The 16,178-nt window shown below is 55.4% G+C and overlaps 1 protein-coding gene across 3 annotated transcripts in view; it reads left to right on the forward strand.

Moving 5' to 3' along the window:
* The window catches only part of LOC132362894 (BLOC-1-related complex subunit 8), a 38,105-nt gene extending 26,430 nt beyond the window's left edge, over positions 1-11,675 (forward strand). The window contains exons 9-18 of one of the 3 annotated variants that reach the window (XM_059918031.1): positions 1,481-1,580; positions 3,047-3,121; positions 7,368-7,450; positions 7,985-8,188; positions 9,195-9,329; positions 10,169-10,316; positions 10,482-10,615; positions 10,704-10,797; positions 10,954-11,065; positions 11,366-11,675. In XM_059918031.1, coding sequence (XP_059774014.1) covers positions 1,481-1,580; positions 3,047-3,121; positions 7,368-7,450; positions 7,985-8,188; positions 9,195-9,329; positions 10,169-10,316; positions 10,482-10,615; positions 10,704-10,797; positions 10,954-11,065; positions 11,366-11,591 — 1,311 coding nt within the window. In that variant the 3' untranslated portion in view covers positions 11,592-11,675. Of the gene's footprint in view, positions 1-1,480; positions 1,581-3,046; positions 3,122-7,367; positions 7,451-7,984; positions 8,189-9,194; positions 9,330-10,168; positions 10,317-10,481; positions 10,616-10,703; positions 10,798-10,931; positions 11,066-11,365 lie in introns of those variants that run through there. The other 2 variants (XM_059918032.1, XM_059918036.1) reach the window with 2 other exon arrangements.
* The last annotated feature ends 4,503 nt before the right edge of the window (positions 11,676-16,178 follow it).

Here is a 16,178-nt window from a genome sequence, read left to right on the forward strand (position 1 = left end):
CTGGGCCACCATCTCCCCAGGCTCCCAGGGGAGGAGGCGGCCCAGGGCCCCGGCTCGGGGAGGGTGGGGGGGTCGCCAGCAGCTGGGGTGGGAGCCGCTGGAGCCCTCAAGAGAGGGGAGGGGGGGTCCCGACTTTCCAAGGGGCTCTTCCTGTCGCTTGTAATGAGGTACTTGGGGAGCAGGTGATGAAACCACCGCCTGGGTTGCGTGAGGCGGGGCCACCGGCCTGATTTGCTGCAAGGCCCAGGAGCAGCGCCCCCTCCCCGCTTCGCCGAGTCCCGCGGGCCCTCACCTCCCCCAGGCCACCCACCTGCCTCTCACTTCTCCTTTCCTCCTCTCCTTTCCTCGCCGGCCTGAGTCCCCCACCAAGCTGAGGCCTCTGAGCTCAAGGGTCTGGCAGCGTGACTTTGCCACTTGTCCCTCCATTAAAGCCCCCCTGGGAGCCAAGAAGGGGAACTTGACTGTCCCTGATCTTTTCTCTCAAACCTCACTGCAAAGCCTTTGAGATCAGGATTCTGTGACCCATTTTGTGGGGGAGGAAGTAGGGGTCTGATGTCGCCCAGCGTGTCACAGTAAGTGTCACCGTGGTCTTGCAAGATGGCACGCTGACTCAGCATCCCCAGTTCCAAGGCCCTTCTTCCTTCTGGCTTCTGGGAGGCCAGAAGGCAAGGTTGATAGATTCCTCCACTGTCCCCTCCTTCCCAGCTGGTGGGAGAAGGATTCTCGCTCCCATTTACAGGTGAGAAAACTGAGTCCTTCCACAGGGAGAGGCCAGCAGTGAAGGGTTAGTGGGAGGGTGGGATTCCTTCCAGACCCCCATCTCCATCACCAGGGGGCTAAGAGACCTCTTAGAGGGAGATGACAGTCATGACCTGAAGGACTGCAGCAGTGTTTGTTGATGGACTTAATGACCACAGGTATCACCTTAGTTTCTGATGCTCCAGGCACTCATGAAATCTTCCTTTGTACCCCCAGTTCCCCCCTCCAGAACAACGCTCAGGCCTGAGACCCCAGGCTCTCTCCCAACCCCAGGCATATGCCACCAGCACGTCCTGTCCCCTTGGTCACCAAACAATCCATCCTCTTCTGCCTACCTGCAGCCCCCGTCCCAGTTCAGGCCCCTCATCTCCCACCTAGACACCTGCCCCAGCCTCTCCAGGCCACCTCGCTCCTGCCCAGACAGATGCTGTTCTCATGGCAGCCATGACTAAGGACGAGGTTTGTTTTGGGGGTTTTTTTATTTTTGTTTTTTTGGCCGTGCCGCACAGCATGTGAGATCTTAGTTCCCAGACCAGGGATCGAACCCATGCCCCCTATAATGGAAGCGCGGAGTCTTAACCACTGGATGGCCAGGGAAGTCCCCAGGGACGAGGTTTTTAAAAAAATCTTTTGGTTGAGATAAATCACATGGAGAAAAATGCAAAAGTCAGTGGAGTAGGGCTAAAAAATTTGCACAAACTGAACACACCTATGTATCCAGGTCCTGGCCCGGGGAATCGAACACCCCAGCCCCCGGACTCCCGCTGTCCTGTCACAGTGCCTGCTCCAGGTGGCCACTGTGCTCATATCCATCACTGTAGGTGAGTTTTGCCTGTTCTGGAACTTCATATAAATGGAATCACATGGTGTGTCCTCTCTATGGAGCCCAGTATTGCTGAACTGGCACATGGCCTGGGAGATTCACCTGTGTGGTTGCATGAAGGTGGAATGCATCCTTTTTCTGTGCTGTATAGTAGTCTTGCACAGAATCTACCAAAAATCATTTACCAGTTCTCCCATTGAGGGCATTTGAGTTGTTTCCAATTTGGGACTATGACAAATGAGGCTGCTGAGAACATTCTTGTCTGTGTCCTTTGGTAAAACATGGACACTTTTCTCTTAGGTGAATATTGAAGAGAAGCATCTCTGGGTCAAAGGGTAGATGCATGTTCAGCTTTAGTAGGTGCCAGACAGTTTTCCAGAATGGCTCTACCTCTTTCTCTTTCCACCAGCAATGCATGGAAGTACAAGGGGATTATTTAAACTGTAAAATCATATCCTGACCCTCCCCTGCCTCCAAACTCTCTGTGGCTTCCTAATGCCCTCAGAGTAAAACCCACACTCGTCACTGTGGCCCACAAGGACCTATGTGATCCAAGCCACAGCTCTCCCCACCACCAGTCCCCTCCCCTCTCTCCCTTGCTCACACCGTCCAGCCATAGAGACTTCCTTGCTTTTTTCAAAATGCCAAACTCATGATCACTCTGAGCCTTTGCCCTTGCAGTTCCCCCTGCCAGGAACACCCTTGCACCAGATCTCCCCACAACTGACTCTTCCTTTGCTTGGCTGTGTCTTTCTTGGGCTTTGGGTCTCAGTTCAGATGTCACCTCTTCAGAGAGATCTTCCTTGAAATCCCTGGCTTCTAACATTGCCCCTGTCGTGGTCAATACTTCTCTCTTTTTAGACTTAGGTTCTGACCTACAAGAGCTTCATAAAATGACTTGGGCGGTTCCCATTGTTTTCAAAGGTCTGAGGTAGTTTAAAGAACATTTCACTTTCCTGTCCTTTAAGATTTGATAAAATAGCCATAAAACTGTCGGGGCCTATTGTCCTTTTAATGGTAGGTCTCAAGTCACTTTTCTAATCTTCTGTGGTCATTGGTTTACTTAAGCTTTCTACTTCTTTTGAGGTCAGTTTATCACAATGGTTGGCACTTGATAAATGCCAAGTGTGGGGGGGCAAAGAAAGGGGTGGGAGGTATTGGACTCTTGACTTCAAATGCCCACTCCCCTGCCCATCTGCTCAGGGCCCCATCCAGCCCTTCCACTGAGGCTCAACTACATGCTTCCTCCTTTGAGATGCCCTCTTGGATTTCTCCTGACTCTTCTTCCCTTTCCTGGGTCGATGAGTCCACCTGTGCCTCTCTGCTGGGCAGATGCCACAAGCTCTCTGCTTTCTAGCTGGACATTGGTGGGGGGGATATGCGCACAGAAGAGTGCTCCCCTAACCTCAGCCTCTCCTAACCTCAGCCTCTCCTAACCTCAGCCTCCCCCCTCGTGCTCTGCAGATTCAGCACGCACAGCCACCTCCCCCCAGCAGTTCCGGTCACGGTCACGCCAACATCTGGAGAAGGGGCCGCCAGGTCTGTCTGCTGCTTGGGGTGGGGATTTGCATGTGAGTACAAATATATATGCACACCCTGGGCCTTCCGCCTCCGCATTCCTTGGCTGGCCCTTCACACCTGGGCCTGAGGCAGGTCAACGCTGAGTGGCTGGATTTGCATGCCCGTGTATTTCTGGGTAGGGAGTCAGCTGGGGGAGTCTGAGAGGAAGTTGTTGAGGGAAGCTGGGGGGAGTTCAAATGTGTCCCTCTTGACCTGCTCCCTTCACCAAATCTTCCCAGTCACCCCTCTGACTTGTCCTGAGGGTCTTCCAGTCTCGGGGAGAGGGAGAGAGCTGGATATACAACCCCCTTAGCCCCACAGAGTCAGAACTGGAGGGGATGGATGGAGGCTGTGGGAGACCAGAGTGAGGGCAGGGAGGGCTTCATGGAGGAATGGATTTTTTGAGCTAGGTTTCTGAAATGTGAATAGGAGTTGGCCAGGTGCAGAAGGGGCAACAAGGGCTTTTCAGGCAGAGATATTTTGTTGAAGGTAGAGAACAGTGGGCAGGAGCTGATTGGGGCAGGCCTTTTTTACTTTTCTTAAAATTTATTTTATTTATTCGGCTGCGCCAGGTCTTAGTTGCAGCACGCGAGATCTTCGTTTCGGTGTGCAGTATCTAATTCCCTGACCAGGGATTGAACCCAGGCCCACTGCATTGGGAGCACAGAGTCTTTTTTTTTTTTTTTAATATTTTTCTTTCTTTCTTTTTATTTATTTATTTATTTATTTTTGGCTGCGTGGGGTCTTCGTTGCTGCGCATGGGCTTTCTCTAGTTGCGGCAAGTGGGGGCTACTCTTCATTGCGGTGCGTGGCCTTCTCATTGCAGTGGCTTCTCTTGTTGCGGAGCACGGGCCCTAGGTATGTGGACTTCAGTAGTTGTGGCACTCGGGCTCAGTCTCTGTGGCTCACGGGCTCTAGAGCGCAGGTTCAGTAGTTGTGGTGCACAGGCTTAGTTGCTCCGCGGCACATGGGATCTTCCAGACCAGGGCTCAAACCCTTGTCCCCTGCATTGGCAGGCAGATTCTTAACCACTGGGGAGCGCGAAGTCTTAACCGCTGGACCACCAGGGAAGTCCCTGGGGCAGGGCCTTGAATGCCAGGCTGAGGACTGGAACTTCCTTCCTCCTGAGGGCAGTGAGGACCCATGAGGAGTGCACGAGCAGTGACGGGACATGATCAGCTGTGTGCTGGGTAGATCCCTCAAGGACCAGGGCGGGGGATGACTTTGGTTCCTGGGTGAGGATTGGGGGCTCCAAGGTCATCAAAGTTCAGAAGACTCAAACCCCTGTGTGAGCCCATCTGCACCTGTCAAGCCTGGCTCCAGAGATGGCAGAGGACCTAGTGGCTTCTAGAGGACCCAAAGAGCCCTAGAGTACAGTGACTTAAAGTGCAAGGTTCAGGCATAGCACAGAGAGGGCCTCACCCCCAGTCTCTGCCCAGATGGACACAGCCCTGGCCTCCCGGTAGTTTCCTGTCATCTCTACCCCTACCCCCAACAGTCCCGCTCCCCATGGCAGCCATGGCCAAGTTTTTAAAGTCCCGTGCCTTCTTGCTCAAAGCCCTCCCATGGCTGTACATTGCTCTTAGACCAAAACCCACAGGCCTCCCCGCAGCTCAGAGGACCCGGAGTGGCCCTGCCTCTGCAGCCTCTCCTGCTGGCCTCCTCACTCCAGCCTTATTGATGCATCTCCTCCCTCCTGAGGGCCTTTGCACCTGTCATTCCTTCTGCCTGGAACTTACTTCCTGTCTTGGCTCTTGGGTCTCAGTTCAGAGAGAACCCCCCGACCTTCTGACTCTTGGGGCTCCCCCGTTATGTGAACACTGCCCTAGCCAGGATGTCCTTGTCTAAAATGGGGACAGATTGAGAAGGGGCCAGAGTTGATCTTCCAGGCCCAGAGACTCATGTCCAAGTCCCATGTTCCCATGGGACCCCAGGCGTGGGGGGCATTTCCTGAGTCATCTTGGCACCGAGACCTCCCGGCCAGTGCCCTCCTCCTGTCCCCAGGGACCTGTCAGGGCGGGGATAACGCATCCCAGCCGTGGGAACTAGCCTGATTCCGGCCGGGGATTAAAATTAGCCCCAGAGGTTAAATTTAGCAAGTCAAGCTGGAGCTGGGGGGCTGAGATGGGGGCTTTTGTTGGCTTGGGATTTGCATAGTTGTGACCACTCAGAGACCCAACCCAGAGAAGGTGGAGGGTGTGTCTGGGGTCACACAGCGGGCCGCATATGATGGACTGGGGCGTCTCATACTTCCAGCCCTGGGTCTGTGAGAAGATGAGGCACCCCGCCCAGACCCCTCGGGCTGGGGTGTGGGAAGCAGGTATGGCTACTCCCAGAGACAGACCTACATTTCCCTACGCTTCCCAAGAGCTCATTCCCAGGCCTTGTGCCAGGTACTCTGTATTTCATACCCACCCCATTCACAGAACAGCAAACTGAGGCCGAGGGAGAGGCCTCCCTTGCTAAAGACCGCTCTTCTGGCTGAGACCTGAGAGCAGGCCCACTTCACCCTGGGCAGGCCTGTGGCATGGCCTCAGCCAACTATGACATGGGAGGGCTGTGGGGGTGGAGTGTGGTCATAGAGTTGGCAGAGGGGGTCTCGGGGGCCATGGAGTGGCTGTCTGTACAGTGGGGTGGGTGCTGCAGAACAGGCAACATGATTCCTTGATTCCAAGGAGCCCTGCATGAGGGCTGCTGGGAAAGTCCTGAACCGTGTCTTGGGTACCTGCTGCCCTCACTGAGCTGCCCGTTCTCACCCTTGGGGCCCCCACCAGGGAGATCCAAGATCCCCATGAGGAAGGTCCAGGGTTTCTCTCCAGTTTGCCTGGGCCCACCCCATTCCCCAGTCTGAGGGTTCCAAGCTTAAGTCTTTTCAGGGCATTCCCCCCTCCTCCCGCTGGAAAGTGGGGCAGGGATAGGGTTTCTCTTATGCTTCCCCCCAACTTTTTATTTTATTTTTATTTTTATTTTTTGGCCGCACCACGCAGCATGTGGGATCTTAGTTCCCCGACCAGGGATCGAACCCGCGCCCCCTGCACTGGAAGGGTGGAGTCTGAACCACTGGACCACCAGGGAAGTCCCCACACACACAATTTTTAAAATAGAAATCTATAATCACTGAGGGAGAAATGTTAGAAAATTCAAAAGAGCAAAAAGGAAAAAAAAAAGACAAAAAGCCCACACATTGTATGATTCAATTTATAAGAAGTGTCCAGAACAGGCAAATCCATAGAGAGAGAACGTAGATTAGTGGTCGGCAGGGGCTGAGGGGAGGGGAATGGGGAGTGGCTGCTAATGGGGCTGGGGTCTTTTTTTGGGAGGATGAAAATTTTCTGGAACTAGATAGATGTGATGGTTGTACAACGTCGTGAATGCTCTAAATGCCACTGAATTGCACACGTTAAAATGGCGAGTTTTATGTTATATGAATTGCATCTCAATTTTTAAAAACGGGAAAAAACTCACCCATAAATTTCCACCCAGCATTGACTCCCAGCTTGAGCATTTCCTTCTAGTCTTTTTTCCACTCTCAATACAGTTTTTAAATATACGTTTTATATATTTTTAATATATGTTTTCTGGTAACCTCAGCCCTCAACCTTGCTCATCGAAGGGCTATTGTGGGATTGAATGAGTTCAAAAGTGTCTGCTGTGTAGACCAGGCTTACTTTCAGAGGCTCAGGATCACTGAGCACCGCTGGGTATCAACATCGGATGGCCCTCCAACCTGGCCTGTTGAGGACTTTTAAGCTGTCGCCAGTATTCATAACAGCAGTGCATACACAGCACCTGCTGTCTGCAAGGCAGATCTGAATGCCCTGTGTGGGTTAGCTCATTTTATGCTCCAGCAGCACTGGGCAATGCACCACACTGTTATCCCCGCTGCACAGACAGGGGGTCAGGCTCCCCCGAGGTCCCACAGTTACCAGCTTGTTTTGCTTTAGAACCTCAGGTGGGGGCACCCATACCTCTCAATCTTTCCCCCTTGGTCAGCCTTCTCCTTATAAAACATTGGTCTGAAGGTGTTCAACGAGCATTTGCTGCATCCTGGACTGGTCGAGGGTGTGGGCTGTGGGGATGACCCAGCTTGCCTTGATCTCCCCCATCATCTCCCTTTCAGCACCTGGCAGGGGCAGGAGGAAGATAGGGGGTAGACTGGGGTGCCTGTCCCCACTCTCCACCCACCTACTCTGTTCTCTTCTCCTCCCCCAACCCCGACCCCCAGACCAAGGACACTCCACCCAGCCTGGGACAATGGGGAGGAAGAAAATTCAGATCTCACGCATTCTGGACCAAAGGAATCGGCAGGTGAGTTCAGTGGGTGGGACAGTGGTTCGGGGAAACGCATTCCTGGCAGGGGACACAACCTGGGCAAAGGCCTGGCCATCTGGGAGAACTGCAAGGGAATAAGGAGACTTGATGCAATGTCAGGAGTTTGAGATGTAGCATTTACTCATTCTCATGATGATTAATTCACTGATTCTTCTTGATGACTGGAGCCCCAGTCACAGGGGAGACGGAACTCAATACAAATACACCCAACTCAAAGCGCTGGACCAGAGAGAGGCACAGAACTGGGGAAGCTCAGAGAGGGAGTGTGGGCTCTCCCTGGAGGCCAAGGTAAACTTACCAAAGGAGAGGACATTTGGGCTGGGTTTTGAAGCACTGATAGGAGTTTGCCATGTTAAGAAGTGAGAAGGAGTAGTACAGCCAGAAAGAACAGCACATGCAAAGGCATGGAATCACGAGGCATGTTCAGGGAACAATTAGGCCCCTCCACCTCCCCTCTCACCATCCCAAATCTTTGTCTTCTCCTGCCCCGCCTGTGGGTCCTGGGTCCAGGTGACATTTACCAAGCGGAAGTTTGGGCTGATGAAGAAGGCCTATGAACTAAGTGTACTCTGCGACTGTGAGATCGCCCTCATCATCTTCAATAGCGCCAACCGCCTCTTCCAGTACGCCAGCACGGACATGGACCGTGTGCTACTGAAGTACACAGAGTACAGTGAGCCCCATGAGAGCCGCACCAACACCGACATCCTCGAGGTACCCCTGGGACCCACCTCCCCGGCCTCATGAAGCCCAGCACACTCTGCTCACTCAGAGCCTAGGGACTCTTGGTTTGCACAAAAGATGAGCGTTGCAATTTGGCTTTGCTGCTAGTCAAAGCAGGTTTGGAGTAACAGAGTGTCCCTTTTAGGGGCAACTTCCTGGATAGTGGAAATAAAAAACATCGAGGGCCCCACTATGTGCCCCTCACACACATCATCTCATTTGCTCCTGTTACCCATTTGGTGAGTACAGACACAGAGAAGAAAAGGTACCACAAAGCAAACAGACCTCACTGAGGTCCAGGGATGTTTTTGCTTGAGCCGCTGTATCCTCAGGAGAAAGAGGCAGGAGCAGCCCCTGCACTAGCTGGGCAGCCCTCATACCCACGACCCAGGATGGGCAAGATCACTGTACCTTTGGATGTGGGCATCTTTACCCAGGGCGGGAAGCTAAAGCCACTGGGCTGGAGAGAGCAGCGGGCTAGGACTGCACCCGGGAAGCCCCAATGTGGCAGAGGGTGGGGAGAAGCTGGCACAGGAGAGGCAGGGGTCCAGGAGTGTGCTGGTCACTGCTCCCAGGTGGGTGGCAGCTTAGGAGAACCTATAAAGTTGTCCTCAGGTGCTCAGTCAGCTGACATTTATTAAGCACCTACTGCACGCCAGGCTCCGAGGCTGCACGTGGGTGCAGAATGCAGGAACCGAATCACACTCAGGAGCAGTGTTAGGATAATGCCAGCAGGCCTGGGTGGGTCTCGGCCTCTGCTGTGTGACCCAGGCCTCTCTGGTCCCAGGACAGGACAGTCCCTCTCTCACAAACAGTTGGAACTTACTAGGTGATAACTCACTGGGGTTTTTGGTTAATGGGATTTGGCTGGAGCAGGCTGTGCCTGCACCCTGCCTGCCCACAGAGCTGGATGGGATAGGTCCTCCCCTCTCCCGTAGAACCAGGTTTCTTGGCCAGGATTGGGGGAGTGTCACCCTGTTGTCTCCCCCTTCCACAGACACTGAAGCGGAGGGGCGTGGGCCTTGATGGACAAGAGCTGGAGCCAGAGGAGGGGATTGAAGGGCCAGGAGAGAAGCTGCGGAGGCTGGCAGGTGATGGGGGTGACCCAGCCTTGCCCCGACCCCGGCTCTATGTAAGTGACTCCCTGCCCAGCCATGAATGGGGCCCTCGCCCCACTTCTGAGGTCCAAATGGCTGAGGCTGAGATTGAGAGAGAGACTTAAGACCAGGAATCCCAGAATTTGGGGGCAGGTTTCTGCCTGGGTGGGCAGGGAAGGCTTCCTGGAGGAGTGGGCATTGTAGCAGGGGCTTTGAAGGATGGAAAAGAGTTCAACAGGCAGACAGTTCCTTTTTTTTTTTTTAATTTTAATTTTAATTTTTGGCTGCGTTGGGTCTTCGTTGCTGCGCGTGGGCTTTCTTTAGATGTGAGCGGCGGCTACTCTTTGTTGTGGTGCGTGGGCTTCTCATTGCAGTGGCTTCTCTTGAGGCGGAGCTCAGGCTCTAGGCACGCGGGCTTCAGTAGTTGCAGCATGCAGGCTCAGTAGTTGCGGCATGCGGGCCCTAGAGCGCACAGGCTTCAGTAGTTGTGGCACGCGGGCTTAGTTGCTCGGTGGCATGTGGGATCTTCCCGGACCAGGGCTTGAACCCGTGTCCCCTGCATTGGTAGGCAGATTCTTAACCACTGCGCCACCAGGGAAGTCCCAGTTCCTTCCTTCTTTATTTCTCTGATTCATCAAACACCCTGGGAAGCCCCCTCAGGGCCAACCCTATGCTGATTAAGAAGCCTCAGCTCTGGGCCTAGCTGTCAAGTAGCTACAGAGGCAGACACAGACTCCCCCAGCCATGTGGCGTTAGGCCAGAGGGAGGAGTATTGAGGACTTGCAGAAGGTTGAGGCTGGCGACTGAACTCATTGGGATTTTCTGTCTTGGACTTGATGCCCTCATTTCCACATCCTGTCCTCTCTGCCCTCAGCCAGCAGCTCCCACTATGCCCAGCCCTGACATGGCATATGGGGCCCTGCCCCCACCAGGCTGCGACCCCAGTGGGCTTGGGGAGGCCCTGCCTGCCCAGAGCCGCCCATCCCCCTTCCGTCCAGGAGTCCCCAAAGCTGGCCCCCCAGGTGAGCATGGGGCGTAGGCCCTCGGGGAGAAGAGGTGGCGGTCCCAGGGAGGCTGTGCAAGGCGGGAGTATGGGCTCTGGCCCTGCTTGGCTGTGGGCATCACTCCATTAGATGACATGGCGACCTGGTGACCTTCCCTCTCTCTGGGGGTCTCCTGCTCCCCAGGCCTGGCGCACCCTCTCTTCTCAGCAAGCCACCTCGGCAGCAAGACACCACCGCCCCTGTACCTGACAGTGGATGGGAGGAGGCCAGACCTGCCTGGTGGCCTCGCTGGGGCCCGAGGGGGACTGAGCACCTCAGTGAGTGAGGGGAAGGTGTGGAAGGGCTGTGGGAGCAGGGTGGCCTGGGTGTGGGCCTCAGTTTCCCCTTTCCCCTGTCTCTCCACAGAGAGGCCTCTATGGTAGCCTGCAGAGTCCGTGCTCCACTGCCACCCCGGGACCCCCACTAGGGAGCTTCCCCTTCCTCCCTGCAGGTCCCCCAGGTATGCACCCGCTGTGGGAGGCGTCCACACACCTGCCTGCCGGGGGTCCACACTCCCCCACCCTCCAGAACTGAAAACTGGCGGGTGGGGTGGGTCAGGCTTGGGCAAGGGGCTCCCTGAGGTCAGGGCCTCAGTTTACTCTTCCTGCCCCCCCAGAATATGGCCTGGGAGACCCCCCTCCACCCCCAGGCTTGCTGCAGCCCCCCACCCTGGCCCCCTGGCAGCCCTCCAGGGGTGATGGGTCCCCGGCCACCCCCGCCCAGCCCAGGTAAGTGCCCCGACTGCCTCCTTGCCCGCTCCCCTCCCACCCCATTCGGGTTCACGGGTGGGGCTCCTCCAAGTCTTCCAAGCCCCAGCCACTGCTGACCCCTGGTGGCCACTCCCGGTTCTGCACTTAGCCCCTCCCGACTGGTCCTGGTGAGGATGGGAGGCTATTTTGGAGGCCCCAAGAGGGATCGCCACCCCCTCCTTTCCCAAGGTCCTCCTGCCCAATCTTTGCCCAAGCCATGCCACTTCCATGGCTTCCCTCGCTGAGCTCACGGCCCCGCTCCTCTCTCTCTCCCTGCAGTGGGGGCCGCAGCCTGGGCGAGGAAGGCCCCCCAGCCCGCGGCGCCTCCTCGCCCACCCCACCAGTCAGCATCAAGTCCGAGCGCCTCTCGCCGGCCCCTGGAGGCCCCGGCGACTTTCCAAAGGCCTTCCCCTACCCCTTGCTCCTGGCCCGGCCCCTGGCAGACCCCCTACGGCCTGGGCCCCCGCTGCGCCGGCTGCCCACTACCGATGGCTGGCCCCGGTAGTAGGCCCGGGGGTGGCACCGATTCTGCCCCTCACACCAGGCGGGGTGAGGGCACATGGGGTCCCAACCTTCCTCCCTGCGTCCTTGGAGAAGACCCAGCAGTTACGACCCTCTCCGCGGCAGGGGCCTGGAGGGGGGAAAGCCTGGTTCGGGTCCAAGGTTGGGGTTCCCCTTTCCCCCTTCCAGTGTGTGTGTATCCATCAATAAAACACACGGGGCATCCGTGAACGAAACCGCCGCTGCTCAGAGCCACACCCCCGCCCGGGTCCTCCCATCTCTTCCCCAGCGGCCTCAATCTTGCCTTGTCGTGTCTTGGGTACCCACTCCAGAACCTGACCCTGAGAGGAGGACTCCAGTGCTGCTTGGGAAGGGGGGTGGGGGAGAAGCGGGGTCGGGGTTGGGGGGGACGGGGACGTAAGGGGAGGAGCCCTGGAGGGGGCGCCAACGAGCAGGTGACGCCGTGGGCAGCCAGTGCTCAGCCCGCTGGGGGCCCTAGGGCACCGCATAGAGTGGGCACCTAGAGTGGTTCCACCCCAGTGGTGATGGGCTGGGCTGTTTACGCTCCAGCTCCTGAGGGTGTTGGGTCGAGGGCTCAGGCTGGGTTGCAATCGCTTGCAGCAAGGAGCAGTGGGGAACCGTGAATGTTGGGCTATGGGAGCGCTGGAGCGGCCGCTACACTGTTCATCTTTTAAATGGGCATATCCCTTGATGTCTTGACCCAACGATTCCCACCGGAGGGAGGAGGGAGCCAGGCGTTTATCCACCCACTTTGGGGTGGTGCAAACTCCCTCCACTTCGGCCTGTCCTGTGTAAGGGCAGACTTGGGGGTCCAGGAGGGAGCCAGAGGGAGCTCCATTTGTTCCTCCCCTCCAACCACCCCCCAGGTGGTCTCAGTGAGATCTTTATAACACTCAGATCTGTCCCCTGACCTTCCTGAGCTCCTCAGCTGCCCTCACCCACTCTGTCTCCTGCCCTGAGGCCCTTAGGAATACTTGCTGTTCCAAGCTAGGGCCATGCTGGTCCTTCCTCCTGGGCCACCTCCTGCAACCCCCAACTGGCCTCCTTTTTAGACTGCTTCCTACCCTCCAAGGCCTAGCTCCCTGACACCTCCTGCAGGAAGCCCTCTCACTGCCGCAAGCTGAGAAATGGCTCTGACAATTCTCAAAGGGTCTGCTTAGTGGAGATCACCGATCTGGACAAGAATGTGAAAAACACATGGTGTTGGTATCAGTGTTTATAAGATTTGTATGCCCCTACCCCACCATCATTCTACGAAGATCCAAAGCTAATTGGTCCAGCTTGGCTGTGGGCGAGTCAGCTTGACCAATAATTTCAAGACCCTTGTCCCCTGTCATCCCAGCCCTCCACAGAGGACTTTTTCAGTAAAATTCGATGCCTTGCACTCCACCATTAGCGCACACAGACCTGGATGTGGATACAGAGGCAGAAATGTGTGCAGCCTTCGAAATAAGTCACCTCCCTTTCTCCTATAGTCCCCCTTCCCAGCCAAGACTTTCAGTGGACTCCTTTGACAGGTAGGGAGAGAGGGAAAAATGTGTAAAGTGACAGACCTTTTTTTGTGACATGAGCGCACTTGCTTAAGCAGCCATATGTATAGCACCATTCATATGCCAGATCCAGCCTGGGCTTTGTCCTCTGATCTTCCTGGTCCTTGACACCTTCATCCCCAGTGAAGTTGGGGCTTTGGAGCCCTAGTTTCCAGGGGAGAAACATGGCACGATCAAGGTTTGTGAAAGCCTCCCTCCCTGGGGCTTCTGTGGCCTGAGGTGGAGGTGGGGTCCAGGAACAAAAGAGGCAGGAGGCCGAGGGACAGTGGAGGGGCACTCCAGGGTGTGTTTGGAGGTAGAGCTACCAGGACTTGCAGATGGCTCGGATGTGGGGTAAAGGGTTTCATGGGCAACTCGCAGCCCCCTCTTACAACACAGGGAAACTTGCAGAGAATGCAGAGTGTGTGGGGTTAACTTAAGGCCTCTGTGGAGTGTTTAAGTTAGGCTGGAGAGCTCTCTCACCCAACTCAGATTCAGGTTCTAAATCCTCCCCACCTGCTCCCTTCTGTCCCTTCCCACCCTCAGAGGAGGGGTGAGGCATTGTCTCCACCCCAGCCTATGACAGTAGCCTCTGGGGATCCGGCTGAGCACACAGCCCCTGCCACCCCAGCAGCACCATTGCCACATGCACCATGGTCACCACGCAGGTGCAAATTTCTCCAACTGGGTTACCCTTCTGGGGATCCCCTTCCTCAGGTCGCAAGGACCCTGGCCATGCACATGGGGTGGATGAACCGCCAACCTGGTGGCCCCCCGCAGTGTCGCAGTCACAGCTCCCCATACAACCAGACACAGGACCAGGGACTTGGGAGGAGGAGAGAGACCAAGGCAGCAGGTCCTCTGGGGGAAACTGAGACATGTCCAGAAAGGGCTCCTTTTTCAGCCTCTGGATCTTACCCACATTGTGGATAAGAAGGTGGGCCAGTCTCTGAAGTCAGTGCCCACAGGGTAAGTGCCGAGTGTGGAGTTCATAAAAATGTGGTCTGCTTTCAAACGCTGGGGAGCCCCAGGGCCTTTTGGTGTGGCTCTTTGTCGTCATCCCTGGCAGGCTGCACTTTCACCATCTGCCGTTAGGTGGCGCCCAGTAGTGCCCTTTGGATTCTGAATTCCCCACACAAAATTTTAAAATAAAGTGGAAATAATAATAAGTAAATAAAATCTATCTTGGCTTCCAGGGAGTCTGCCCCATGTTTTTAGTCTATGAGCCTGGGGAACCAAAAAGGGCTGTGTCACATGTCATGTGTGTGTGACTATACATGTACAGCTTGAGGTGCCCTGGGCCATAAGGGGACAGTGGGCATGCTACCAGGTTCTGGAAAGGCCTCTGGGTTCAGACCCTAGCTCTGCCCCTGCTGGCTGTGTGGAGGAGGAAGCAAGGAGGGTTGTGTGGAAGTGTCCTACTGCCAGTCTTTCTAAGGACACCATGGTGATGTTGGCCAGGGCCAATGTCACTATCAGACGGGTTCCAAGTCTCCCAGGGGCTCGGTCACTGGTTGGAAGCACCATGGGAATTATGGCCTGGGTACGAACATGATGATGGAAGTCAGAGATCTGAGAGATGCATTTTTTTTTTTAATGTAAGATCATTACAAAGATATCTTATTACTCTTTTTTTTTAAATTTTTTATTATTTATTTATTTATGGCTGTGTTGGGTCTTCTTTTCTGTGCGAGGGCTTTCTCTAGTTGTGGCAAGCGGGGGCCACTCTTCATCGCGGTGCGCGGGCCTCTCACTATCGCGGCCTCTCTTGTTGTGGAGCACAGGCTCCAGACGCGCAGGCTCAGTAATTGTGGCTCACGGGCCCAGTTGCTCCGCGGCATGTGGGATCCTCCCAGACCAGGGCTCGAACCCGTGTCCCCTGCACTGGCAGGCAGACTCTCAACCACTGCGCCACCAGGGAAGCCCGAGAGATGCATTTTTGAGAGCACCATGGAGATGCATTTTAGAGAGCACCATAGAATGAAACAGTGTGGAATGAGAGTGTGGACCTCAGTGTAGACAGAGATAGTGGGACATTAACATAAACAAACATAGGGAGTGTCCAGTGAGGATCAGGGAAAATGGAATACTCAGTGTAGGACAGAATGTGGATTCACCCAGTGGAGAATAGACAAGGAGGAATGTCCAATGGAGAACAGACAACATAGCACATGAAATGTAGAATAGGAAGTGAAGAACAGTCAATGTAGAACTGAGATGCTGAGCAAACAACGAAGGATGGAGTACATGGGCCAAGAGAAGACTTTGGCATTTGTTCTGTGTGAGGTGGGAGCCATGGATGACTGTGAGCGGAGGAGGGACACGGTCTGGCTTAAGTGTTAACAGGTGTCCTCAAGCTGCTCAGGGGAAAACAGACTGTGGGGGGTGGGTGGGGAGTGGGGAATGGAAGCCGCAGGAGACCAGGGAGGAGGGGACTGCAGGTGGGAGATGATGGAGGCTGGATTGGGTGGAGGCTGTGAAGGGAAGGAGGCTGGTTGGGACAATGGTTACACTTGGAAGGTGAAGCCATCAGGAGGGGCTAACAGGTCAGGTATGGAGCAAGAGAGAGAATTCAAGGCCAACTTCAGAGTTTGGTGATAAGCACCTGGACGACGGAACTGCCCCTTCTGCAATGGGGAGGCTACAGAGGGAAGATGCAGAGCTCCTGGGGCCAGGATGTGTGTGAGCTGCCTGTGGCTCACCACATGGGGGTGCTGTGATGCCTGGACTCGTAAACCTTGTGCCCATGGGAGAAGTCAGGGTGTGAATTAGATTCGGGCCTCAGAGTCTCAGTATCTTTATCAGTTTAATGGGGACAATTGTCCCAGCACCCTGAACTGCTGGAGAAAGCACTCGAGTCAGCCCCCCAGCCCGATGAGCAATGGGCCTGCAGCAAATGTCCCCCTTTTTTTCTTGGTCCACCTTCTCTGACACCCTCCCCAGCTTTCCTGGATCCCACCTGAATGCTGTAGCCCTGAGGCGTGTCTCATGACCCCATGTAGGTCCTGGGAAATCCCAGTGACCCTCACTGCCACTGTCAC

Source organism: Balaenoptera ricei, chromosome 3 (assembly GCF_028023285.1).
Source record: "Balaenoptera ricei isolate mBalRic1 chromosome 3, mBalRic1.hap2, whole genome shotgun sequence".
Taxonomy (NCBI): Eukaryota; Metazoa; Chordata; class Mammalia; order Artiodactyla; family Balaenopteridae; genus Balaenoptera; species Balaenoptera ricei.